The sequence below is a fragment of the Podarcis muralis genome, chromosome 11, assembly GCF_964188315.1.
Source record: "Podarcis muralis chromosome 11, rPodMur119.hap1.1, whole genome shotgun sequence".
NCBI classification, from domain to species: domain Eukaryota; kingdom Metazoa; phylum Chordata; class Lepidosauria; order Squamata; family Lacertidae; genus Podarcis; species Podarcis muralis.
In genome coordinates this window covers 25,037,468-25,065,329 of record NC_135665.1, presented here as the reverse complement: position 1 = coordinate 25,065,329, position 27,862 = coordinate 25,037,468, and the positions used below count along the sequence as shown (strand labels likewise).

The window sequence follows — 27,862 nt, the reverse complement described above, 5'->3', positions numbered from 1 at the left end:
CAGGGAAAGGAATGAGTCACTGATTAGGTGCTATTTTGATTGGGAAGGCAGAACAGGCAGTAATTTGGAGCAGACAGCAGAAGAAGGATTGGGAGGGGATGGAAAGGAGACAGAAATCGGGACATCTCTGCCCAGCCAGTTGCCGAAATGAAATTTGGTTTAAGATTTCCAAGTGTGACCCAGTGCAAATACTTAACCATTGTAATGCCAGGACAGAGTAAAGCAATTCCCTGCTCACTGAACATTCTCTCTTCTGACAACAACCAGAACGATGCTACTGGAGAGTCCACAAGTATAGTGCAATGAGGATCATCAGCTCCAGCAGCTAGCATCACATCACACATGATGCAAAGTTAGAAGATGTACCCAGCTGTAACTTGTGAAAGAAACCAACTCTTCTTTTGACCATGTATAGCAGCAATGAGAACCTAAATTGTGGGGGCCCCTAGCCTCTCTGTCTGGGACAGCGCTGGATTTACATATAAGCTAAAACAAGCTATAGCTTAGGGCCCCACTCTCTTGGGACCCCCCAAAAAATGTAAAGGGAAAAAAACCTGGATGTACATTTCCAAAATATAAGATAAAAAAACGAATAAAATAAAACCTACAAACAGCAATAGTGTTTTGTGTTGTGTAGGCTCCTATGGTGTAAGTAATTGGCCCCGCCTGCTAGCCTGCTCCCTAAAATATCACTGGTTTGCTCATTTCTATATATAGGGTGACTACATTATGCATGGATTGATTGCATGGCAACATGTGCAAATGGCTTTAGATTCCTATTAAGTCCATAAATTACCAAATAGCATACATTCAACACAAAAACCAGCAACAATTTGTTGTTGACGAAGGACAGCTGGACATATAAAGGGCCCCATTACCTTCAGTAGCTTAGGGCCTCATCAGACCTAAATCCAGCCCTAGTCTGGGCCTTGGGATTCTGGTCAAGAATCACTTCTTGACTGGTTGGGCACTGAGGAGTGATGAGTGAGCAACGGGAGAAGCAGGATTGGAGACTGGCTTAGAAGATGGGATCAGTGATCTGGGGGAGCCTGTCACAGCCAGAAGACAAGAGTCAGAGGCAGGAGAAGGTGCAGGATTGGAGAGTGAAGAACAGGTACAGGAGGCAGGAGAGATAGGTCAAGGGCTTCCAAACAACCTCCTTCTCCAGCCCACAACTCCCCTGGTCCACTGTTTCCCAGGATCAGCCGAGAATTGAAGAGGGGAGAACAGAAGCAGGTTACACACAGGTGAAGTCTTCACCTGCTTGGGTGCAGCTTGGGTGGGGAAACAGTTGGGCCAGGTTTGGCGTTATATGCTCTGGTTTTATTGTCAATGTATCTAGCAAAGCCTTTATACAACCTTTTAGTGATGGTCCATACATGCTGATCCTTAAGTCAGCGAAAAGCCACCCAAGGGAAGAGAGAGAACGCAAATCCAAGATTCATGGTTAGACTTTGCAGGTATTCCTGACAGTGCTGATTGGGGCTGATGGAAGTTGTAGTCTTCAAGATGTGGAGGTAATCATGTTTGCTATCTTTGCTGTAGTGGGGAAGCTCTGGCCTGCAACAATTTTGTCCCACTGGGGATACAATGTGGTTCATGAGGCCATTTCCCCAAGCCACATCTATCTGCCCATCAACTGGCATTGCTGGTGATGTCAGCTGATGGGTGGGAGGGCAGGTTTTAACCCTGCATTTGCTGCATGATCCAATAAAGTTGGGTTATGGATCAGTCTACGCATCAACAGCTTGTTCCCAGCAGGGAACAAGATCACACAGCCAAGGCAGCAGGATTTAATTCCTGGTCCCCACAGATGGATTAAAGCCCTGTGTGTACCTAGGAGCAGTTCACCCATGAGAGCTACTTCAAAGAGCCTTTGCAATGGCTTTAAGACAGTTCATGTGTTCCCATTTAAACGGGAGTGTGGGAGGTGTGCTAAAAACCTTTTGCAAATCTCCTCCTCCCCTTTAAGTCCCCAATGTAGCATGTCTGAGGTATCTGATTTGTCTGACCCATATTATGATGGCCATTGGCTTTAAACAATAAAATTGATTGATTGATTTGTCTGACTCCAAAGATATCAGAATGTAACCCTCTTGAAATATCTCTATGGAAATTCCACCATATCTGCCCCTGAATACTGCTTAAGGCAGAATCTGGAAGCAACATTATGTAGAATAAACACACACACAGATACTGGTGACACATAACATGGAAGTTACAGTAGCTGTTTTTATAATGCCTTGTTTGCCAGCTTCTTTTGAGCATCTGGCGAAGCACAGTTGGGGTGCTGGACAGTATAGATTCATCTGGGCTTCTCCTCCTGCAGATCTATTCTTATGTCCTTATTTCAAGCAAATTTATTTTCCATTTAATTATTTCGAAGCATGGAGTCAAAACCATTATTCAGAACAACCAAATGCTGATTGACCCACTACATACGAATGCCTATTATCTTGTTTACATCGCTGCTCTGCTGGAAGCTTGTAAATCGCTTTCTCCAAAATAACCCGACACTGATTTTATGCATGTTTCAACAATAGGAATTGAGCATAATCCCAAATTAGCAGAGGGTATCTTTAGAGCATCATTAGAAGGGAAAACATCTCCTCCTCGGACCGAATTTCATTGCAAAAACATGCAAATACAAAATGTGAGCCAATTTAGAACACTTGGGGGGAAACTGCCCCAACCTCACTGACAAGCATTTGCAGATGATGCCTATGACTGCCAGCCCAATTAATATTTGAGCTGGAAGGTGGGGGGGGGGGGTTCGAACCATCACTAATGAAGAGTGTTGCTGCCATGTCTCTCCAGGTATGTTGCACTTTGACAGTGTAATTATGTCGAAGCTTCAGAAGGATCACTTCATGCCAATTACGCACATTCTTTTTCAGTGCCACTCAACACTATTTACCGGGCTCAGGTTAAGTACAGTAACCTTTAAGCCTCAAAAGTATTTTGTTTGCACACTCAGGTCTCTGGAAACACTCGTGAGAAGGAGGAGGGCCCATTGTGAGGCATCATCTTAGAGGGCGTCAGACTAATGGCCCACTTCTGAGGGTGTCTTTTGGATTGCTTTTCTTACAAGTCCGATAAGGATGAGGTATATGCGTGGGAAATCTGTATTCAACCCTATGCATAGTTACTGAGAAGTAAGCCACATTGAACTCAGAGCTTTGTTGTTTAGTCGTTTAGTCGTGTCCGACTCTTCGTGCCCCCAAGGACCAGAGCACGCCAGGCACTCCTGTCTTCCACTGGCTCCCGCAGTTTGGTCAAACTCAAGTTGGTAGCTTCGAGAACACTGTCCAGCCATCTTGTCCTGTGTCGTCCCCTTCTCCTTGTGCCCTCCATCTTTCCCAACATCAGGGTCTTTTCCAGGGACTCTTCTCTTCTCATGAGGTGGCCAAAGTATTGGAGCCTCAGCTTCAGGGTCTGTCCTTCCAGTGAGCACTCAGGGCTGATTTCCTTAAGAATGGAGAGGTTTGATCTTCTTGCAGTCCATGGGACTCTCAAGAGTCTCCTCCAGCACCATAATTCAAAAGCATCAATTCTTCAGCGATCAGCCTTCTTTATGGTCCAGCTTTCATTTCCATACATCACTACTGGGAAAACCATAGCTTTAACTATACAGACCTTTGTCGGCAAGGTGATGTCTCTGCTTTTTAAAATGCTGTCTAGGTTTGTCATTGCTTTTCTCCCAAGAAGCAGGCATCTTTTAATTTTGTGACTGCTGTCACCATCTGCAGTGATCATGGAGCCCAAGAAAGTAAAATCTCTCACTGCCTCCATTTCTTCCCCTTCTATTTACCAGGAGGTGATGGGACCAGTGGCCATTTTAGCATAAATACATAGGTTGGGCTCTTGCAGATTCAGCCTGAGCTATAATCCAGTAAAGTTAAAACTGTGGCTCAGACTACGCCCTTGTAGCTTTTTCATCTTTAAAAATTCAGGTCATGTAGGCACACTGAATTAACAAGGACATTGCAAACTACTCATGTTCCATTATGGCTTGTCATAAAGTAATGGTGTATACATTGTGTATATATCTCAGCAAAAGTGCCTTTGACATGTTTTTTCCTGTTGCAATGTTTTTGAAATTTTGTTTTTGTTGTGCGGGCTAAGCTTGGTTACTCTTTATTTTTTACAGTATATGTCTTGACAGATAGTATTTTGCATTACAGATCTAAACTAGCAATAGTTTTTAAGCCCGTGTGAGGTTACTTGCTAATGAATGGCAGTGCTATCAGGAGTGCAAAGGTGGCTCTTCAAGGGGTAAAGGAAATGGAGCAGAGAAAAAAACAATTAAGAAAGAAAAATACCCTTTGGCCTTATTAGCCAACCCATCTACAATGCACCTGTTGGAATCTCCCCAGCCAAACTTTTGCTGTACACTCTATTTAACTCGGTTACTTTTTCCTTCTCACTCCCTACATCACTGCACCATATGAAAAGGAAATGAAGGCAATTCACATTGTCTGACTCCCGGCTACAATCTCTTGCACATGTTCCTAAGGAGTAAGGCCCATTGTAAGTAAATTCCAAGTAAATGTGCACAGAATTGCATCATTGGGGGATAAAAGCCAGAACTCACCATAATATTAGTAATTGGATGAATTGGCAAGGGAATTATTTGTTCCAGCACTGGCTAACATTCTATCAGATGTGCATGGGCTTCCTGGTATCATCAATGGTTCAAAATGTGTTCAGACTGTAAGTCAACCCATACTTGGATGCAGTACTGGCTGTCAATGGGAGTGACATTGGGGTTCTGCCAGTGCATCCAAACATTCCTGACCTTGCCACTGCCCTAGTTTAACCCCTCCAAAAAAAGCATCAGTTGGATCAGTAACTGGAAACATCTACTATGAACTCATGGAAGGAGACTATTTTTGTTAGGGGAAAAAATACCATCTACCAGGGTCACTAAGGGAGTGTTTAAGCTTCAGAGATTTGTGCTGCTGCAGCCAAAGCAGCATCAGTGGCACGGAAAATGGTGCAAAGCCAAGCACATCTGCCCCACTTGTGTTAAAAATTAGGAGTTGGTTGATTTCCCCAGTTCCATCCCACTGTTGTTTTGTGGGATGGTTTGGCTCAGCATCCTCCAGGTTCCTTCCAATTTCCCATTGAGAATTGATACAATCAGCTCTGGAACTGACACAAGGGCAATTTGCTACAGCTTTCATTGTCACCCAGTCTCTCTCTCACACCCCCTGCCCTTTGACACTACATTACCATTACACTGCAGATGAAACACAGCATGTACAAGCAGATGAACACAAATAGGAAGCAAATAGGAAGAGGACCACATGAATGTGCACCAAGATTCATTTCTTTACACACGTGTTAAGCCGGTCACAAACCACACATGGGCAGTGATCTCTTCAAAGTCCTGTTATCAAAATGGAAAGATGGTGGGATCTTCAGGCATTGGTGCCACTCTGCAACCAAGCCCAAGTAATCTGGGACCCCAAAATCTGGGAAGAATTTTGGGTTGCAAGACTTTTGTAAGCATCTCTAATAGTACATCAGAGATGGTAATGAGAAATTGCTATCTTCTGACCATCTCTGTACCCAAGCCAAGGATCCGTGGCTGTTCTGACAACATGTAGGTTCTGGAGCCACGGTGCCTTCAAAAATCTTCCCACCCTTAGTAATGTTTTTTGCATAACACAGCCTTGCTGTGTGGGACCAAGGGAAAACGCTGGCACAGAAATTGAGGGAAAGGGTAAAGGGTAAATCACACCATGGCGTAGAATGCCTTTTTGTTGTCTTATTGGATCCAAACTACATAGCAACTCTACAAAGAATCTGGGCAGCTTTTGAAGGTGGGACCATTTCCAGCATCTTCTCCCTAGCACCAAATTCCATGGGAGTGATCATTATGGTTGGCCAGTTATGTTCAAATGAGAAGCAAGAGAGAAATCTCTGAGCAGTCTGTACTACCTCTTTTTGTTCTTCAATGAGCCAAAATGAGCCAGCCAGATGGCAGGTGCTGGGATGGGGAGAACGGCAGCATCTCTCCCTCCCCCCCTCCATGCTTGGCAGCAAAGTATGAAAGCACAAGGCTCCCAGTTAGCGGCAGAAATGCTAAATCGCTCCATGCCAGTTTTGGCATTAATCAGCTATTTCTTTAATGTTAAGGGGGAAGACATTTTGAGCTTGGAAGAATATCTGTTGTATTAATATGAACTGTGGTGGGTGACCCTAGCTCCATAAAGTGTGGCCAAAATTAAAGGGTTCAGGAACTCAGACCAGACCAAATTTCATAAAATCATACACAAACTTTACTAAAACAAAACTCTACAAGTGGCTGGAGGAAAACAGCCAGATGAGTGGGCTACAATTCTTCTTCTTCTTCTTCTTCTTCTTCTTCTTCTTCTTCTTCTTCTTCTTCTTCTATTGTGGATGACGTGCTTAGTATGCTTTTCCCGTTTGCACAGATTCTTGACTTGGAATCAAACAAGTGATAAATTTTGTTGAGATGGTTTTCAGTTGTTGTTAGAGGGGCGCTTTCTTGTCCTTCACTGTGGGTATCGAAATACCTTAGGTCAGGGGTCAGCAAACTTTTTCAGCAGGGGGCCGGTCCACTGTCCCTCAGATCTTGTTGGCGGGGCCAGACTATATTTTGAAGAAAAAATAATACTGAACGAATTCCTATGCCCCACAAATAACCCAGAGATGCATTTTGAATAAAAGGACACATTCTACTCATGTAAAAACACACTGATTCCCGGACCGTCTGTGGGCTGGATTGAGAAGGCGATTGGGCCAGATCTGGCCCCTGGGCCTTAGTTTGCCTACCCATGCCTTAGGCCAGCTCTGTTTTGTGCAACGTAAGTAGATTTTGGCTACCTGTATCCCCATGAGCTCCAAACGTGCCCGAGTTGGCAAATGGAGCTCACTGCTTTACTTGTTGCGTGTCGAGGTCCCCAGGTCCACCCCAATAACTCACACATCACACAGAAATTTTTGTTTAAGATTTTGGCATAATTTTGGCCACAACTTTATTAAAATACAAATTTGTGAGTGGTTGCGTAGGCATTGGTTGCGACTATCTGCCCCCACCATGGGGGACAGACTGACATTCCGCACGATGCGAAAGTCAGAATGGGGGAATACACTTGGGGGTTACGCGGAGCAGGGAACCTGCCCTCACCCCAAATGCAACCAGGAGCTCATTGCTATGGCCCGAGCCCCCTTGACAGAGTGGACAAGCAATAGTTAGCCCCCAATTCCTTTAACGGAATCCCTTGCAGCAGCAGCATTAGAGGGGCAGACACTCAACCTACCAAGGGCAGGCACTCAACCACTGCCCCTCAACCAACCAAACCATAAACCAATGCCTAACCGCCAACCTTACAAGTTGTGACGATTTGCTACGCAGTAGGCAAAAACCAAATGGCCCCAGCCAATCAGCCAGATGGCAAAATTCCTACTAGGCCCCCGCTCCAAAGCAGACGACCCCATGACAGGCATAGCAAGGTCAAAGCGAACAACCCTATTCTGGGGAGGGAGGGACGGGCAATCCGATGCACGTGCGAAAAGAGGAAGCCCTAGCCTCGTGCAAGGAGTTTTACTATTTCTGGCTGTCAATCAATAAATGGCAACATTAACTTCTTCCCAACAACAAGGGAAGCCCCAATCGCATCAGTGGCCAACGATCAATTAGCCCGCCTCCCAACTTTGGAGTGTCCTGGCGGCCCCCACCGCAACACGTGCTCTCCATGAAGGAGAACACGCTTTGCGTGTCGAGGTCCCCAGGTCCACCCCAATAACTCACACATCACACAGAAATTTTTGTTTAAGATTTTGGCATAATTTTGGCCACAACTTTATTAAAATACAAATTTGTGAGTGGTTGCGTAGGCATTGGTTGCGACTATCTGCCCCCACCATGGGGGACAGACTGACATTCCGCACGATGCGAAAGTCAGAATGGGGGAATACACTTGGGGGTTACGCGGAGCAGGGAACCTGCCCTCACCCCAAATGCAACCAGGAGCTCATTGCTATGGCCCGAGCCCCCTTGACAGAGTGGACAAGCAATAGTTAGCCCCCAATTCCTTTAACGGAATCCCTTGCAGCAGCAGCATTAGAGGGGCAGACACTCAACCTACCAAGGGCAGGCACTCAACCACTGCCCCTCAACCAACCAAACCATAAACCAATGCCTAACCGCCACCGAGCACTCAAGCTCGCCGCCAACCACTCACAACTGCAACCCCACCTTCAAACCCAACACAACAGAATTTAACCATGTGTCATTTCCCAACGGGGAAAGATGCACACCATCGTCCCTGAAAAGGACGGCCTCCTTGAAGGTGATATTGGGGTGCGCAATCACAGAACCACCATGAGCAATGACTGTTTTCATTGCCACCTTATTAACGCGCTTTCTGGCTCCTTCAGTGGCAGCTGGACAGCGACTGCCACGCCAGGTGCGCCTCTGCAGCAACTGGGACCAAAAAACTTTCACACCTGGTAAAAACTCTGCCAATTCAACTAAGTCCCTTTGAATTGTAAAGCGTAAAGAACAACAGTCTGTGGCGGGCAGATCGTTTTCCCCCAACTGGAGCACGATAGCTGAAGGGGGCCCTTCCAACTTCACGTGCTTCCGAACAAGGGGAAGCAATTCGGCCCACAGCATTCCACGTCTGGTCAGCCAGGACACCTGCACGTGATGAGGCAGGCCAAGACTGGGTCCAAGTCCAGACTCCCTCGCTCTGATGCTGGCCCAGTGGACAATGCTGTGGCCCACCATCCAAATGCGAACAGCCGCCACACCTAAGAAAGACAAGCAAATGTAAGTACAAGCAATCAACGACGGCTATGCACATAGCCGCGAAACGCATTAGACTTCCAACGACCCATGTTCTTAATTCTTTCTACAGACAACCCCCAATGAGCTGCCGAAGTGGCAGCACCAATGCGGAAAGAATGAGGGGCGTAATCTGCTGCCGTCAAACCGCAAGCTGCAATCACTTTGCGCATTACCTTGGCAAATTGATGCCTGGCCAATGGGGCACCATTCTCGTGAATAAAGAAGGGACCCTCCCCCTTAGGCCTAAGGTTCAAATATTTGGAGGTATCCTTAACCGGGCAAGGACCTTTACCCCCAGCGGCGGGGAGCCTAAGAGTAGCACCCCTGCCTAACTGGTCTGTCTTTGAATTCCGGATAGATAGGACCACCTCCGAAAGGGATAGAGTTACGTCCTGCAAAAGCAAACCCCTAGACTCTCTGCCCCGGATGACCTCCAGTACCACCTCACCTACCCTCAGGGCACCAAAAAAGGCCAAAGAAAAGGCGGCTGAAAAAAGCCGCGCTTCATATCTGGACCAGCAGACGCTCCTCAACTTCGAGCGCATGCTGGTAAGCAAATCAAATGTTATAGGCTTTCTTACCAAAGGGGGTCGCGCTCCAAGCCTCCCCCAACCTTCCAGAGCCCTGCGCACAACAAATTTGGCGCAAGGATCCTTATTAAAGAAAGCTTTACAGAAAAAGGAGATGGCCGCTGCTTGGATCCTGAGCGTCCTGGCCGCTCGACCCAATTGGAAAAGGTGCGCCAAATACTGCAGCACCTGTGAAGTAGAAGGAGATAACACAATCTCCATAGACAAAGACTGACGACAAAATTTTAAAAAGTCAGTCCAAGCTCGATTATATGAGCGCAGAGTGGAAGGTAAAATGGATGCAGCTACTCCCTGTAAGACTAATTGCTGCCAAGGTTCCAGAGATGATCCGGGAAATTTTCTGGCAGCAGATTCGCCTCTGGAGCAAGGGATCTGAACCGCTCCATCTGAAAACGGGACAGAGCATCAGCGATTTCGTTAGAAACGCCAGGGATGAATCGAGCTGAAAACACAATGTTAAAGCGCAGGCAATGCAAAACAAAAGCCCTGAGAAGGGCCGATACCCTGGCTGAACGGGACGACTGTTTTGCCAACACGTTCACAACGGCCTGGTTATCAGACCAGAAACAGACTCGATGGTCCTTGAATTCCTTGACCCACAGGTGCACTGCCACTGCAATGGGAAAGAACTCAAGAAAAGTTAAGTCCCGCGTAATAGGCTCCCCTCGCCACGATGGCGGCCAGGGCAATGCGCACCAACGACCTTTCCAGTATAGCCCAAAACCCAGAGAGCCTGCTGCATCAGAATGCACTTGGAAGTCATTATGGAGGTTCAAAGTGTCCTGCCATAATGACACCCCATTGAATTCATTCAAGAATTCAAGCCATAACTGCAAATCCGCCTTTACACCAGGTGACAGTCGCACCCGATGATGAGGGGCACGCAAGCCGGCCGTAAGCCTGGCCAGGCGCGCACAGAATGGGCGACCGGGAGCCACCACCCTGCATGCAAAATTAAGGTGGCCTAATAAGGACTGCAACTGACGCAATGTCACCTTACGTAATGGGAGCATCTCTTCTATTATCCTTCGCAAATTAACCAATTTGTCCTCAGGTAAGCGAGATGTAGATGCAACTGTATCCAATTGGATACCTAAATAAGTCAATTGAGTGGAAGGTCCCTCGGTTTTATCCGATGCCAATGGGACACCCAACTTCTCCGTAAGAGATGCGAAAGCCTGAAGCAGGGCCAAGCAGTCACCCGTGTCCCTCGCTGAGGCCAGTAAAAAATCATCCAAAAAATGGGTCACCCCATCCAGGCCGGTTTTAAAACGCAAGGCCCAGTCGAGAAAAGTACTAAAGCACTCGAAAGCTGCGCATGAAATTGAGCAGCCCATGGGCATGGCTTTATCAAAATAAAATGCCCCTTCAAACTGGAACCCTAAAAGCCAGAAATCCTGAGGATTAATTGGCAACAAACGAAAAGCAGACTCAATGTCGCATTTCGCCAGCAGGGCACCTGTCCCAAATTTTCTGATCATCTTGATCGCATGATCAAGAGTAGCGTATTTTACTGAACAAAGCTCCGGGGGGATAGCGTCATTTACTGACGAACCCTTGGGGTGTGATAAGTTATGAATAAGGCGAAATTCCCCGGGGGCTTTCTTCGGAACAATTCCCAAGGGGGAGAGATGCAGATTAGCGAAAGGAAGAGCCAGGAAGGGGCCTGCCATACGACGTAAGGCAATTTCTTTCTCAATCTTTTTACGTGCCACTTCATGCCTTTCCCTAACTGACTGCTGATTAACCGGATTCCGTGCAACGGGGACCGTAGCTACCGGAATCCTAAAACCAGAAGAAAAGCCTTCCTGTAAATAAGCAGCTGCCTCACGGTTAGGGTAAAACTGCAACCAATGAACCAATTCTGGAAGCCGTACAGGCGTATAAGCTAAAACCATATCCGCCTCACTTAGAAGTGCCAGCTGCTGCTTGAGGGGGGGCCGCTTTTGCAGCTTGTGACCCCCCCTTTCCCCCACGAAAGGGCCGGCGGCCGCCAAAGCAAGTGGAGCCCGGGTGGTTGCCACCACATTTTTCGCAGACATGAGGAAACCTACATGATTGTCGCTGGCAAGAGCCTTTACTGTAATCCCAGCAATACAAGCGCTTTTTAAAACCTCCTGTTTTTGTCTTTTGAGGTTCAGGGGTCTTCTTTTCAAACTGAGGGGCCACATAAGTGGTCCATACATCCAAATCCCTCCGATCCCATCGGGCCGTGGGAATTTTTGCTGCCCTTCTTCTGAAATTCTCATCATAATCAAAGGCAGCATTCTGACCAGCCATTTCGAACGCCTTACGTACGATAGACTGGTAGACAATTAAATGAACCGCTCTCTTGGGATAACATGCTGAAACGATCCCGGCAAAAACCTGGAAACAATCCAACCAGTGCTCGAAGGTTCTATCCACTTTAGAATCAGCAGCCCGTTTCTTAGAGGATAGAACTGACTTCTCTTGGGCCTGCGAACCGTCTACTGGAGGGCTCAGTTTGAACATGTCGACATAGCGACCGTTCAATATCCTAGTTCTCAACTTCTTTGAAAGGTGACACCCTGGGATCACATCCCTAACCGAATTAGTCGACTTCTTAATATCAGGTAACAACACCCCATTTAAGTATTCCTGAGTGGCCCCATATTTTGCTCGATGGGAGTTGGCCCTCCGCTGCCAAATCCAATTGGGAAAACCAGAAGCCGATTCTCCCAGACCCCAATAAAATTCTGAGGAGGCCTCTGACTCAGACTCTGAAGTCTGTGATGTACCTGATGATGAAGAGGTGTCCCTCCGCCCTCTCTTCGCACGCTTTCCAGAAGACTTCTTGCGGCGGCGTGTGCCGCCCGAAGAGGACTTGGCTGGCACAGGTAGGCTGTCCTCCTCAGAAGACTCTGATGCTGGACCTTGAAGTGCAGTGCCTGGGACAGACTGAGAAGAGGTGGCAGGTGACTGATCAGAACCCACGGAAGTACTAGGTAAGGGTTGCAAAGCTGACCCTGGCCTAGAAGACCCCCCATGCCTAGAAGGGGCCTTTCCCCGTCGCCCCCTCCCGGTTGTGCGCCGAGAAGGGGTTCTGCCCTCCCGCGTGTGACTAGATGCAGGGGCTGAGCCTGCATTCCTAGAAAACTGAGAATCAGAAAACAAAACACCAGACATGGGCAGATCATTTTCATCGCTAGATGCGGAATCAGAAGGTGAAGAAACTGCAGCCGCAGTGGTCACCGCCGGTTGCTGGCTAGGCCCGGCGCTACAGCGTTGGATCAGGCCATCTACTTCAGAAGCAAAGCGAGCCAAAGCAGCTGGATCACCCGCCAGGCTCGAAACCAAAGATTGCAGACGCCCTGAGGCTTGACCAGTCGAGGGGGATCGAAGCGACTGAGAAGGTCCCCGAATGGTCCTTTTAGGCGGAACGGTCAAGGCAGGCTGCGCTGGGACTCTCTTAGGAGACATGATGGCTACCAAGAAAGAGAAATATCAACACGAGAAAAGAAGTTAATGCACCCCAGATACCTGGCGATCACAAAATGAACCAAATTAAAACAGTAAGCTACTTAATTAAGGAGCATCCAATTAACCAGAAGGTGCCTTTTCCTTTATTGGCTACTAGCTGGCAGCAAATTAGCTTCCCTGTACTAAAATAAAACAACAGGCTGCAATGCACAGAATGTCCACAAAGTGGACAGTTAACAGTCTAAAGTATTTCTTTATAATTAAATCAGGGAGGCAGCAATGCTCAGAATGGCCACCAGATGGCAGCAATTATGAGCCTGAATAAAGCAATAATAAAACAGGCTGCAGTGGCTCAGAACGGCCACTAGAGGGTGTGCGTGAGCAATTTAAATCAGGGAGGCTGCAATAAAGCAATAATATAACAGGCTGCAGTGCCTCAGAATGGCCACTAGATGGCCTGCGTGAGCAATTGAAGCCCGGAAAATGGCGTTCCCGCCAAAACGGAGCAGGGTAAGGCGGCTAAACACAACGGGCCTGCACCCAGGCCCAAGTTAGGCCGCGCCTGCCTCCCTGCAGCCCCGCCAGACACCAGGCCTCCCCGCTTCGCAGGGAGGGCCGCCGAGGACAAAGAAGGCCGAATCCGGCCTCAGAAATGGGGGGGGGGCGGGGGGGGGCTCGGGAAAGCCTAAGAAGGCCCAGCAGGGCCGGCGGCACCCCCGCTTTGGCGCAGCACCAGGCGCTGCCGAAAAAAGGCCCTTCGTCCAACCAGGCCTAGGCAGCTGCGCCCCTGCGTGAGGCCGGGCGAACGCCCCTGCGGCTGGGCGCACTTCGGAGAGGCCTAGTGCCTCTGAACGTTAAGGTAAGCTACAGTGGGGGGGGGGGGGATAGGGGAAAATTAATAGACTAAGGGGGGTGGGAATGCAAGGGTAAAAATTTTAGAAGGAGAGGGGGAAAGTTAAAATAAAATTAATAATTAACACACAGAGAGGAAACTTAATCAAAGGACAAAATTAAGAATTAAATAGAGCTAATGCAATTAAAGCAGGTCAAAGACACAAGGATAAAGGGTAATTAGTAGAAAAATACAACCGTCTCCCTTCACTGTGATCAATCCGATGCACGTGCGAAAAGAGGAAGCCCTAGCCTCGTGCAAGGAGTTTTACTATTTCTGGCTGTCAATCAATAAATGGCAACATTAACTTCTTCCCAACAACAAGGGAAGCCCCAATCGCATCAGTGGCCAACGATCAATTAGCCCGCCTCCCAACTTTGGAGTGTCCTGGCGGCCCCCACCGCAACACGTGCTCTCCATGAAGGAGAACACGCTTTACAAAAGAAGTATGAAAAGAGGAAAACCTGTTTTGCTTCCTGTGGTATTTTTTGAATGCTAAAGCCAACCTATGTGACAGTATTTCCCACCCCCACCCCTCATACTGGCTTGAAATAGAGCGATACAAGCATTAGATTTGCTTCAAGCACATTCTGGGTTTTAAGGAAGCTTTTCTTGGGATAAGAAAGAAAAATAGTTCTGTCTAAAATTTAGCCAAGGGTTCTCTTTGTAGTTTTTTCTTCTTTTTAGCTTTGCACACAGCATAATTTTTCTAACACTGTGTTTTAGCCATCACTCTTGGCTCTTTCGCTGAACGTTTCGTACTTTAATCTATAAAGACGTTTACATAAAAGAGCCACAAAGAGGAAAACGAGCTTTAAGAAGCAAAACATTTTTAAAAACACTTTGTTACAGCTGCTAGGTGACAATCCTTTGTTAGGCTGTGTGCTCACAGATTGCTTTGCTAATAGGGATGAATGGGGGATATTCCTTTAAGGGCAACTAATGGTTAGAAAATGCTATTCCTGAATGGACAATGCACAGTACAATCAACTCAGAAGCAAATCTCACTGAGTTCAATGGGGCTTGCTTCCAGGTCAGTGAATATGGGATTGCAGCCAGATTTACCTATAAGGTGAGGTCTGAAACTAGTGTTCTGTAGTTACATGTAAGAAAAGAAAATCATTGGCAGGGAACCAGGCAGAGGGCCTTCTCGGTGGTGGCGCCCACCCTGTGGAACACCCTCCCATCAGATGTCAAGGAAAGAAACAACTATCTGACTTTTAGAAGACATCTGAAGGCAGCCCTGTTTAGGGAAGTTTTTAACATTTGATGTTTTATTGTGCTTTTAATTCTGTTGGGAGCCGCCCAGAGTGGCTGGGGAAACCTAGCCAGATGGGCGGTGTATAAATTTATTATTATTATTATTATTATTATTATTATTATTATTATTATTAATATTATTATTATTGAAGATACAAAATTTTTGTTTGTCATTTACTCCTGACCATGCCTATGCTGAGTGGGGAATAGGGAAGGAAAGGTCTGTCCATTCTAGTTTTTGCAGTTTCTCATTTTTCCAATCTTTTATTCAGTCCTCTACCTTTCTGCAATAATTTGTTATTTTGTAAAAGAAACATCCTCATGAAAATTAGCTAGTGTGAATGCAGTGGTGGACCTACGTTTTGGGGGTTTTGAAGCTTGAACTGTTAAGGGGGTCCCTTCACAACCAGCAATAAGATCTGGGTAACCACCATTCTCTTCTTCAGTGGAGTTATCCCATGACAGATCAGCACACGTTAAGAACATCTGCAGACTCTCCAAGTGTCCTTAATTTTCCTGAGACAGTCCCAGATTTACAGAAGCCATTCCAGTTTGATCTCAGAGTGCCCCACTTTTCCTTAGGATGTGTCTGTTTTCACTGAAAAAATGTTGGAGGGTATGGTAGGACATCACTAATTCCACTAGAAAAAAGTCTGAGGGTATGGAATAGGATGTCCCCAGGGCTTTTTTCCAGCCAGTACTCACCGGAACTGAGTTCCCGCACCTCTCAGGTGAGCACCATTGCCATTCTAAGAGAATGAGGGAGGTGTTCCTGGTGAGTTCCAGCACCTCTTTTTCTAGAAAAATAGCACTGGACATCCCTATTTTCACCTGAGAAATGTTGGGGGGGGGGCAACAACCATACTTGAAATAAGTAAAATAACCCAGCAAGTATTAGAAATCACCCCAGAAATGGCCTTACTAAACATCTTCCAAGACAATAACACCCACTTACACCACAAAGAACTCATAACCCACCTACTTTCAGCAGCCAGAAGCATTATAGCCAGACACTGGAGAGACCTGTCAGGAGTAAGCATGGACCAATGTTACCAAATAGTATGGGAAACAGCCCTACTAGAAAAATTAACCAATAAACTGAAACTGACACGGGGACAAATAGAAGAAGACACCTTTATGGCTCCCCTTTATCACATACACAGCCCAACAAGACGACAAAAATCCACCAACTGCATACGAATCAATATGGCTAACCTGATCCAAAACACCTACCCACCCCACTCACACATGAAAACAAAGACCATCACAGCCAACCACAAATGAATAACCACACCCTAGGCCAACCCCAACCCCTCTCACCACCAAAGGAACACAAGCGAACAACAAAGAATCTGCACAAGCAACGCTGACACCAAACCCTACATGTTGTTGTTGTTGTTGTTTAGTCGTGTCCGACTCTTCGTGACCCAATGGACCAGAGCACACCAGGCACCTCTGTCCTCCACTACCTCCCGCAGTTTGGTCAAACTCATGCTGGTAACCTCAAAAACACTATCCAACCATCTTGTCCTCTGTCGCCCCCTTCTCCTTGTGCCCTCCATCTTTCCCAGCATCAGTGTCTTCTCCAGGGAGTCTTCTCTTCTCATGAGGTGGCCAAAGTACTGGAGCCTCAGCTTCACGATCTGTCCTTCCAGTGAGCACTCAGGGCTGATTTCCTTAAGAATGGATAGGTTTGTTCTTCTTGCAGTCCATGGGACTCTCAAGAGTCTTCTCCAGCACCATAATTCAAAAGCATCAATTCTTCGGCGATCAGCCTTCTTTATGGTCCAGCTCTCACTTCCATACATCACTACTGGGAAAACCATGGCTTTAACTATATGGACCTTTGTTGGCAAGGTGACGTCTCTACTTCTCAAGATGCTGAAACCCTACATATAGTAAGTAAAATAGAAACATTGCCACCCAACCTCAACCCCACCCATCTTTCCCCCTCTCCACCTCTTTCCCCCTTTTCTTCCTCATGTCTCAACAAATGAAACTGATTTGTAAAAATGTTACATGGGGGGGGGGGAAATACGAGAGAGAGACATTGCACACACTTTTGTAAATCAAGAAAATCTTTAATAAAAAAGAAACAAAAAAGAAGAAGAAAAGAAATGTTGGAGGGTATGCTGTGCTACTGACTCTCAGACTTACGGGTTGTTGAAACACACACACCAATATATATAAATTACTCAATTTGAGTAGTGTGACTCAAATCGGGTCTACTGGACCCAAAATTTTAAAGCAATGCAGACTAACATTGCTTTTGGGCCCCTCCAGGATTAGGGGCCCTTTAAGATTCATTAGTTTCACAGTAGATCCATCCCTGACTTAGATTAGTTAAATGCTGGGCTCAGATTGAGCCAAACCCACTGGAAATAGTTTTTCAGTGTCAGAGCACAGCCCTGCAGCAATATGAAATAAATAAGAGAATGTCTCTGAACATGTGCTGACCGTAATGGCCTATCCAGTTTGCAATCCCAATAGCCTTTACACACCAGGCATTTGTGTTCTCAGGGCTGAAGGCATAATGGGAGGCTCAGCGGTTCAAATTTTAAAAATTAAGGACCTCATTAGATGCATGTTAATTTCTCCAGACAGTTCAGAAAAATGTGGTTGAACTTTAATCTCTGTTGTGAAATATAGATGGATTTCACAAGCACTGAACCATCCTAATGTGACCTCAGCATGGGCCTTATAATTTGGGCAGTCTTAAGATCAGGAGAGGAAGAGAGAGAGAGAGAACCTTTGATCTCTGAAATGCAAAATTTGTAGAAGAAATTGTTTGTTTAATGAGCACTGTGCACCTCAAAGGAACAATGGAAATCATATTTGCAGGGCATCATACATGAGGTGCTCTAGGCAAAGGCAAACTATGTTACGCATTGTGAATAGTGTGGAATATAGATTGTGTGGTGTGTAATCCTCCAGACCTAAGTATCCCTATTTTCCAGGGACAGTCCTGGATTTACAGAAACCATCCTGGTTTCTGATTTGATCCCGGAATGTCCCACTTTTCCTTAGGTAAAGGTAAAAGGACCCCTGATCATTGGGTCCAGTTGCGGACGACTCTGGGGTTGCGGCGCTCGCCTCGCTTTATTGGCCGAGGAAGCCGGCGTACAGCTTCCGGGTCATGTGGCCAGCATGACTCAGCCACTTCTGGAGAACCAGAGCTGCGCACAGAAATGCCGTTTACCTTCCTGCTGGAGCGGTACCTATTTATCTACTTGCACCTTGACGTGCTTTCGAACTGCTAGGTTGGCAGGAGCAGGGACTGAGCAACGGGAACTCACCCTGTCACGGGGATTCGAACCGCCGACCTTCCAGTCGGCACGTACCTATTTTCATCTGAGAAATGTTGGAGGACATGAACTTCAACCGGACAAGGGTGTGAGCTTTTCCCAAGGCCCTCCAGAATTACTGATGTAGTGATGGGAAAATCTGGACATAAATTTTCCTGCCTGGCTTATCTAGTGTGTAAAGAACCCAGACAGCAGTTTGACAGGCAAATTGATTTTTTGTTTTTTGTTTGCAATGGTCAAGAGTAGAGGTTGGCAATTCAGGTTTTTTCCTCCCCCCTGAAGCTTTTGCTCGCACTTTTGTTGCAGATGCATGGGGAACCAGAAACTAAAGCAAAAGAAATACAGAAAAGTGGATTTATTTTTTTTAGCACCACCTTTACTCTCTTTTGCTTCTCTGATTTGCTTCCTACCCGTAAGAGGAGCTTCCTTCCTTTCCCCATTATTTCCTTAATGTGATTGGCTGAGCACATTGAGGCCTTGGGTTTGACTGAATTTATTTGGCATTCCATCAGAAGGTGTCTCGGTTATACAAAAATTCTGCTGAAGCAGTGAGGGCCAAGCTACATCTTGCACAGGAGACTTGTGAGTGGACCTGTTTTTGTTTCAGCATAGCTGTGGTGGATGCACATATGACAAGAGTAATTGTGCTGGTAAAGAAGGTGCTAATTTCATTTCCCTTGGGCCGCTTAACCCTCCCTGGCCCCTAAAAACACAATATTGTTAGCCCCATGATGGAGAACAGAATATTTTTCTCCTGTTCGGCTAACAGGAACATGAAGCATGTAATTTACATCAGGAAAACAGCCTGAGGGACAAATATTAAGTACCTGCTCCAGTGCCTGTGCCCTTATCAATTTCATGGCTACATTAGAGTGAAAACAAATAGCAGAAGTTCCAAATGTGGATCTCCAATCTAATATATTGGACTCAATGGGTTTTACTTCTGTGTAGATAACAGTAGAAGCTGGTCCATTAGGTCAAACCAGGGCATTGCCCTTCCAGGAAGATTGCCAAGCAAGAAATCACAAATTTGCAAAAACAACAACCACCACCCTTAAAGCCACAATCTTTCCTGTCTCCCATGCACTCATAATCGTTCTGTTTCAATTTAGGGAGACCTTTTTGTTATTCTCCCACTCTCTGGCCAATCACCTCTCTGCACTACTCAGCCAATCACATTCCAAAGCTATTGCTATGGTCAGAAAGTCTCTCCCATTCATCTCCAGATGGAAAAACCAAATGGGGAAAAAAGCATTTTACTAGTGTTATCCCTAGTAGTTTCATGCGTTCCCACCCAGACCTCTTCCTGGAGGCCAGTCCAACTGATTGGGAATCAGAAATAGCATAAAGCCACAGCACAACATAAATGTGTGCTCTGAGCATTCTCAGAGCTGCTTCCTTGAAGGCCAAATCTCATCACAGGTCTTAACTCATGTTGATAACCAGAGGGAAATAGCAGAGAAATAGTGGGGATTGTTTTGTACTTTGGGGAGCTTTTGTGTTTTGTTCAGAATTTGCTTTGTGACCTTGCTAAAGAAAGAAAGCATAAGCAAGCAAGCAACAATGGGCGGTGTATAGGTCTTTTTCTATAATAAATATTTTTCACAAAGCATTGTTTTTGCTTTTAGTAGTGGTGGATGGCTTTATGTCGTGTTGCAACACCCTGTATTCACCGTTTCTGCTCACTTATTAAAAGTTACAGCAGCTGCTGGGTGAAATGGGAAACACTGATCTGAGCCGCATGGAATTCCAGAGTATTTTAAAGAGTATTTTCAGGAAAGGTATGTGTATGCATATATAGATAACTGCTTCCAACAAGCCTGTCTCCTAATTTAAGTTCAGAATATCTTGACTGCTAAAACACTCCTGCTATTCAATTCCTTTGCGGGGGAAGGAGAAAGAGGGCGTACAGTAGTATTTGAGTGCAGTGGAACCTTGGTTCTCGAACGGCTTAGCTGACAAACAAATCAGCTCCTGAACGCCGAAAACCCAGAAGTAAGTGTTCCAGTTTTTGAATGTTTTTCGGAAGCTGAATGGCCAATGTGGCTTCCAATTGAGTGCAGGAAGCCTGCAGCCAATCAGAAGCCACACCTTTGTTTTTGAACGGTTTCAGGAGTCGAATGGACTCCTGGAACAGATTAAGTTCAAGAACCAAGGTACCACTGTAATGTCAGCAGTATGAGGTACAGAGTGGGATAACATAATCCATTTTGTACCTGATTATGGCTAGGTAAAAGGTAAAGGTAAAGGGACCCCTGACCATTAGGTCCAGTTGTGGCCGACTCTGGGGTTGCGGCGCTCATCTCGCTTTATTGGCCGAGGGAGCCAGCGTACAGCTTCCGGGTCATGTGGCCAGCATGACTAAGCCGCTTCTGGCAAACCAGAGCAGCACACGGAAACGCTGTTTACCTTCCTGCCGGAGCGGTACCTATTTATCTACTTGCACTTTGACGTGCTTTCAAACTGCTAGGTTGGCAGGAGCAGGGACCGAGGAACGAGAGCTCACCCCATCATGGGGATTCGAACCGTCGATCTTCTGATCAACAAGTCCTAGGCTCTGTGGTTTAACCCACAGCGCCACCCACATCCCTTATGGCTAGGTAGCTTATTCTTATTACTTTGCCTTTTTTTTGGTCAACTTTCTAAAATGAAGTTTTGGATCTCAGCTTGTTTGATTCCTCATCCTCCCCCCCCCCAAACTGAAATATATTCCTCCCAAGCATAACAGAAGCTGATTGTCATTACTCACCATTTTGATATACTCTGCATCTGAGTGGAGATTATTACTTCATATTTTCATACGAAGCCATATGTTGTAAATTTGCTCTTATATACTCCAATACGCCCTGGCTCAAATGAAACAATTGTTTTTGTCTATTGGCGGGAACCCTTTGCTCTTTCAATTTAGAGAAAGATGTATTTTGGATAATGAAAAGTTAAACTGATTTTTTTAAATTTTTTTTGCAGGGAAGACTGCATGCAACTAGAAGCAAGTGCTCCTCACATTTCAATGTGTTTTAAGGTGTTGGCAATCACTGTGTGAGGGACGCGGGTGGCGCTGTGGGTAAAAGCCTCAGCGCCTAGGACTTGCCGATCGAAAGGTCGGCGGTTCGAATCCCCGCGGCGGGGTGCGCTCCCGTTGTTCGGTCCCAGCGCCTGCCAACCTAGCAGTTCGAAAGCACCCCCGGGTGCAAGTAGATAAATAGGGACTGCTTACTAGCGGGAAGGTAAACGGCGTTTCCATGTGCGGCTCTGGCTCGCCAGAGCAGCGATGTCACGCTGGCCATGTGACCCGGAAGTGTCTCCGGACAGCGCTGGCCCCCGGCCTCTTGAGTGAGATGGGCGCACAACCCTAGAGTCTGTCAAGACTGGCCCGTACGGGCAGGGGTACCTTTACCTTAATCACTGTGTAGGTGTAAATAGATCAAAAACTTACATCACATGCTACGGCTTAATTTCTAAATAAGAGCTATAGAGCCAATCCTGCCTGAAAACCATACTTTGGCCCTCTTGCATGGAAGCTTTTCCCTGCCCATAGATGTGTGCAGAATAATTGATGTTTTCCAGCAAGGAGACAATGGCACTGGTGGGACAATTGTTGTGGGTTGGTCAAAAAGCAAAAGTGAGCAGAGCAATGAATGCCAATTTTACCTTTGCACAGTAGGCTTACTTCTACAATGGCACCTCGGGTTACCTATGCTTCAGGTTACGTATGCTTCAGGTTACAGACTCCGCTAACCCAGAAATATTACCTCGGGTTAAGAACTTTGTTTCAGGATGAGAACAGAAATTGTGCAGCAGCGCCACAGGAGGCCCCATTAGCTAAAGTGGTGCTTCAGGTTAAGAACAGTTTCAGGTTAAGAACAGACCTCCAGAATGAATTAAGTTCTTAACCCGAGGTACCACTGTATATACATTCCAACACTCTTCCCTATCCTCTATCTAGGCAGAAGCCTTAGAAGACTTCAATGACACATGATGGCCAGGCAAAAATAGTCAAGGAAGATGCATAGCAGAGATTGGGCGATGGCGTTATTGGCTGGGAAGAGTTCCTAGAATCAAAAAGAGAGCTCCATTGGATCCCCATCCCTGTTCTCAGGTGCGCCAACTCCATGGGGATGATACCTCTACAGCCCCGCGCCCCCCGCAATGCCTGCTGGTGGGGCTCACCCCCCCCCATTCTTGAGGAGCAGAAGAGACCTGGTGGGATGTTGCTGACATGTCTGACTCATTGCAAAGGAATGAAAGACGATTAAGACAGGTATGTGCTGCAACAACATTCCAGCTCCGCTGCCCACCAACTCATGAAACCCTGTCAGCCTGAGAGCCAAGCTAGACATTTGCTTGATACATAGCATAGAGCTACATACCAAGTTTTTTCCTTTTTTAATTGTAGGCGGGTATTCTGTGGTTGCTTACAGAGAAGGCAGGGTGTATGGAGGAGGGAGTTTATCACTTTGCACCCCCAATGCAACCAGAATTGGAGGGCCTCATGCAAGGATGGACTAATCTGTTCATTTTGGTTTCTCTCAGCTTCTCATTTTTTTTCCTATTTTAAGTTCAATTCTCCACATTTCCATGTCAGGTTACGTTTTCTAAAAATAAAATGTCCTCTTAAAACCCACCAGTATTTTGTTGTGAATTTCTCCTCATATACCCACTTTTATTTATTCTCTCGTTATTTATTTGGTCAGCTCGTAGGCTGCTTGCTCTATGTAAAATACCACAAGGCACTTTACAGTAAGGAGTTAGACTCCTAAAACATACAATAAAGTTTAATATACATATACAAATAATTATAAGTAACAAGCAGCTGAAAGCGAGCAACATCAAAATCTTCAGACCAAAAAAACCTGAAGCTAAACATGCTGTGCAGTAGAATTCAATGATCAACTATCAGGGAATGCCTGGGTAAAATACATATTTTCACGAAGATTTAAAAAATTTAAAAAGATTTAAAAAATGAAGATTTTAAATTATGCCTCCTGGAGGCAGGCGTGTGTGTGTGTGGGGGGGGGGACATTCTGAAGGATGCTATAGAGAAGACCCATTTCCACATGGAGTTAGTTGGTTATCCACAGTCCTACAGGGCTTTCTCTGATGCATGAGTCTATACTAAATCATGGAATCGGAAGGGACCACAAGAGTCATTTAGTTCCATCCTCTACAATTCAGGAATCCTTTTTCCCAATGTGGGGCTCAAACCTGTGACCATGAGATTTAGAGTCTGATGCTCTACAGACTGAGCGACCCAGCTTGGAAAGGCAATCTGCTGCGTAACCTGGTCCCAATTTGTTCAAGGCTTTATATGCGATTAACAGGCAGTCAATACAATTCTTTTAGCACTAATCTGACACGTGCACAAGTGGGTACTCCATCTAACACCTGAGTTGCCACATTCTGCACAAGTTGCATATTCTGAACTGTTCCCAGAGGGAACCCTACATAAAATGTGTTTCAGTTGTCCAGTTGTGAGCTTACCAATGCATGGGACACAGTAGCCGAACTAAGAATGCAGGTCATGAACACAGATGTTCCTTCAAATATATTGGAACTAGGTCACTCACGACCAGGGACAGATTTAGGTTTGATGAGGCCCTACGCTACTGAAGGTAATGGGTCCCTTTATATGTCCAGCTGTCCTTCGTCAACAACAAATTGTCGCTGGTTTTTGTGTTGAATGTATGCTATATGGTAATTTATGGACCTATTAGGTATCTGAAGCCATTTGCACATGTTGCCATGTAACCAGTCCATGCAGAATGTAGGCACCCTATATATAGAAATGAGCAAACCAGTGATATTTTAGGGAGCAGGCTAGCAGGCGGGGCCCATTATGTACATATAGGAGCCTACACAACAGAAAACACTGTTGCAGGTTTTATTTTATTTGTTTTTTATCCTATATTTTGGAAATGTACATCTAGGTGTTTTTTCCTTTCAATTTTTGGGGGGGCCTCAAGAGAGTGGGGCCCTAAGCTATGGCTTGTTTAGCTTAGACGTAAATCCAGCACTACTCACGACTTTAAAGGTGATGGTGTTCAGCATCTCAATACAAGCCCAGAATCTGACAGGAAACCAGTGTAGATGAGTCAAGACTGTAGTAACATATTTTCTGTCTGTGTTCCAATAATCAGTCAGCTAGCAAAATTCAGTACCAGCTGCAGTTTTTGAACTGCCTTCAAAGCAAACCCCATTGCAGAGCACATTACAGCATTCAATCTGAGGGGGTTACAATATCATGGATGGAGGTAGTAGCCATGGTAATGACTTGCATAAATTCAATCATAAAAATGTGCTCTCCTGTCATAATAAATGATAGGTCAGTTTAAACAACTATAAGCTTCTAAGTTAGTATTAATTTGTGGCAACGATCACTTGGCTTGAGTGCAGTCTTTTTTTTTTTGAAATGATTTTTTTTTTTTGGCAATGTCACTTCATATGCCCCAAAAAGCATCTGATAACTATTTTTAAAGAAATCATAAAATTAAATAAGCAATAGTTCAAAACTTGAGGCAGTAGGTCTATTGCAAATTTGGAATGACCAAAAGGATCATGGGAGCAGCAATTAACAGAAGGGCTGAGCTAAGGTGCTCAGGATAGGCTGAAAAAAGGTTGGCACCACAATCCCAGACAACATAGACAGATGGGGCAGGCACTGAGAAAACAGAGGCTGAAGGCAAAAAGCTTGAATTGGTTCTTGCTGGATTTCACAAGCATCCGTCTTTGGTGTAAATGTCTTGGGGTTTGTGAATTTGCAGGAGACATTTATTTCTCTCCTTTGCAGATGTTTACACAGATAAATGCATTCATTGAAAAGAAATTATGTCAGCAGCTTAGCCTATGGATAAGGCTAATATATTTATGATGTCTTTCCACGAACTGCTCTGATTTCCAAGAAAGTCTTCTTTCTATATAGCAGGCCATTGGTTCCTGGAAGCAGCCACTTGATCAACTTTAATTTCTCCTTCTAACAGAAGTGATAAGCAAGTGCCCTCAGTCGTGGGAGGTGGTGGTGGTGAGCCAGGGCTGTGTGGGCACACTGGCAGAAGCACCAGATTAGTTCTGCTGGTGCTTCTGTGCACCTCCAATGTCCCTGTACCATCACCTCACCTCTCTTGGTAAGTGGCAGCAACCCCACCCCTGGGAGGCTATTACTGTGGCCCTGTGCTCCAGCTCCTTTATACTAGGGTGAGGACTGGATGTGACCCTTATCTCCAAAACACACCAGGTTTGACACGTGGGCAGGGCCACTCACTTCTAAATTTTAATGTGGTGTTGTGCTAATGGTTGGTTTTAATTATTACTTAATTATAACTGTGTTGTTCTCTTTCGTAAACTGCTTTCAGGTTCTTGTCACAACTTGTCGTAAACTGCTTTGAGGTTCTTGTCACAACTGAGCAGCATATAAACTATGTGACATCACAATGGCCTGTTTTCGCCCATGTAGTTTGAAATCAAGGCATAACAGTTTGCAAACCCCAATGACCAGCTGATTATTGAGGCTTGCAAATCACTAGGCACACAACTTTTCACATGGATTTGCAACCTTTCGTCCTTTTGGCCCAGCCATGTCATATATGTCATATATGACAAGAGGCAATGTGGTGTAGGGGTTCTTGAGAGCCCAGGGTTCAAATCCCCACTCAGTTATGAAACTCATTGGGTGACCTTGGGCCTGTCACTGTCTCTTTGCCTAACCTACCTCACAGAGTTGTGTAGGATCCAAAAGGCAGCAGTATGATTGATCTTAGAACAATAGGATTCAGAATGCAGCAGTCTGATTGGTCCTAGAACAATAGGGTCCAGAATGCAGTAGTCTGATTGGTCCACAGGAGCCACCCAATCCAGCTCCAGGTGGAAGTGAATCCACAACCTGAATGGCCTAGAGGTGAATCCTGGAATTAGCCAATCACGTGGGACCCATTGTGTAAAATAATGTATATAAAGCAGACATTCTGGGGGAATTTCCATTCCTCCTCACCACTATGAGCTGAATAAAGAGCATGAAATCCACTCTCAACTCCGAGTATATTTCAGAAATTAATACATAAATATCAGGTGTAGGGCAGGTGAGCATGGCTTGGCCAAAATGGCCTCACAGGCCAAATGGCGGTGCTTGGAAGGCCCAACTAGACCAGTGGAATCGGAAGTTCCCCACTGAGCTGTTTCATCCATTCTGTTGTACACTGAACAACTAAAACTCCAGAGGGATAATGCCCTTGTCATTTTCCTGGTGGGTTTTTCCTGCCCATCAGAGTCTTAAAAACAACTACAGATTCCACCCTGCCCCCTGCTCTCTGGAGACTTTTGAGCCATTTTAAAAGAAGTTACATTTTTAGTTCTTGGGAAGTCCGCCGTTCGTGCAACATGTGCCGATTGCAGGAACAATGTTCAAATGAAACAGCTCCTGAAAGGATAGTTATGAGACTGTGCAATTGACAAAACCTACGAACAGTCTCGTCAAAATGTGCCACGGGTGTCAGGCAGTAGCAAAAGAAAGCAAACAGAGCCATTATAAATGCTGGAAGAACAGGAGGACATTTGGGAATTTCCCAGAATAGACTGCAGTGGCTTTCTGCCCAATGGCTAATCCACATTAGTCACTACTGATGAATTATCTATATAGCCTTTATTAGTTTATTGGAATGCAAAACATTGCCAGCATTTTGCTGCCTCTGCTGAGCTGCATGTGGGCCTTGGCATTTGCAACAAAGGCAAAGAATGCCGGGGGGGGGATCCCATTTCAAGGGAAGAGCTAGCAGCATTTGGTGAGATAGTTTTATTGTCATATGTGAGAGCACAAAACATCTTCGTGGGCTGGGAGCCAGGAAAAAGGAGCTTGGAGATTCAGAAGGCAACCTGTGTAGATGGCTCTAAACCAACAAGGCATTTGCCTAAGACAGTGTTTCCCAACCTTTTTTGGGCAAAGGCACACTTGTTTCATGAAAAAAATCTTGAGGCACACCACCATGCCAGATGGGGAAAGGTCACTTTTTACTTATGTAAAAAAAAAAATAGTAACAGCATAGAAGGTAATGGTTAGGCTAGCATCCCTCTTCCAAATATGCTAGGTTTTTATTTGCAGGGACTGTTCTACATGGGAAAGCATTCAGCACTGTCATTCTCCCATCTGCCATCTGAATTGGTACTATTCTGGGTCAACTTACTCTGCTGCATGTGTAGATGAAAATGGCACCAAGTGTGGGGGAGGGGGCAGAACAGGTTTCAGATACAGGATATTAAGCATACACGTACTTCAGATTGAACTGGTTGCTTGCTTTGCAAGTTTTCATTTCCCAAATGACTGCCTTGGCAAGCGCAATACCTACCAGGCTCAACGCCGGTCTCGCGCTGCCACTTCCCGCGCTCTCAAGGACCCGGGAGGAGGAAGGCGTGAAGGGAATCCCGAAGGCACGAAAACCTCGCGCATGCGCAGGCCTTCTGCCTGCGACAGCCCAGTAGGCCGGCCAAAGCGAGCGGCGATGGGATGTGGGAGGGAGCTCGCTCGCCGCCCCGCGTGTGCCTGTGTGGGGCACGTTACAGCCCC

The 27,862-nt window shown here is 45.8% G+C and overlaps 1 protein-coding gene across 1 annotated transcript; it reads right to left on the bottom strand.

Moving 5' to 3' along the window:
- Positions 1-6,922: 6,922 nt before the first annotated feature.
- On the bottom strand, positions 6,923-13,599 carry LOC114597997 (uncharacterized). The gene is made up of 2 exons (XM_028731604.2): positions 12,174-13,599; positions 6,923-8,787 (listed from the first exon to the last, which is right to left on the bottom strand). Exons 1-2 carry the CDS (start codon positions 12,853-12,855, stop codon positions 8,213-8,215), a joined length of 1,257 nt encoding a protein of 418 aa, XP_028587437.2. The 5' UTR covers positions 12,856-13,599; the 3' UTR covers positions 6,923-8,212.
- Between the last annotated feature and the right edge of the window lie 14,263 nt (positions 13,600-27,862).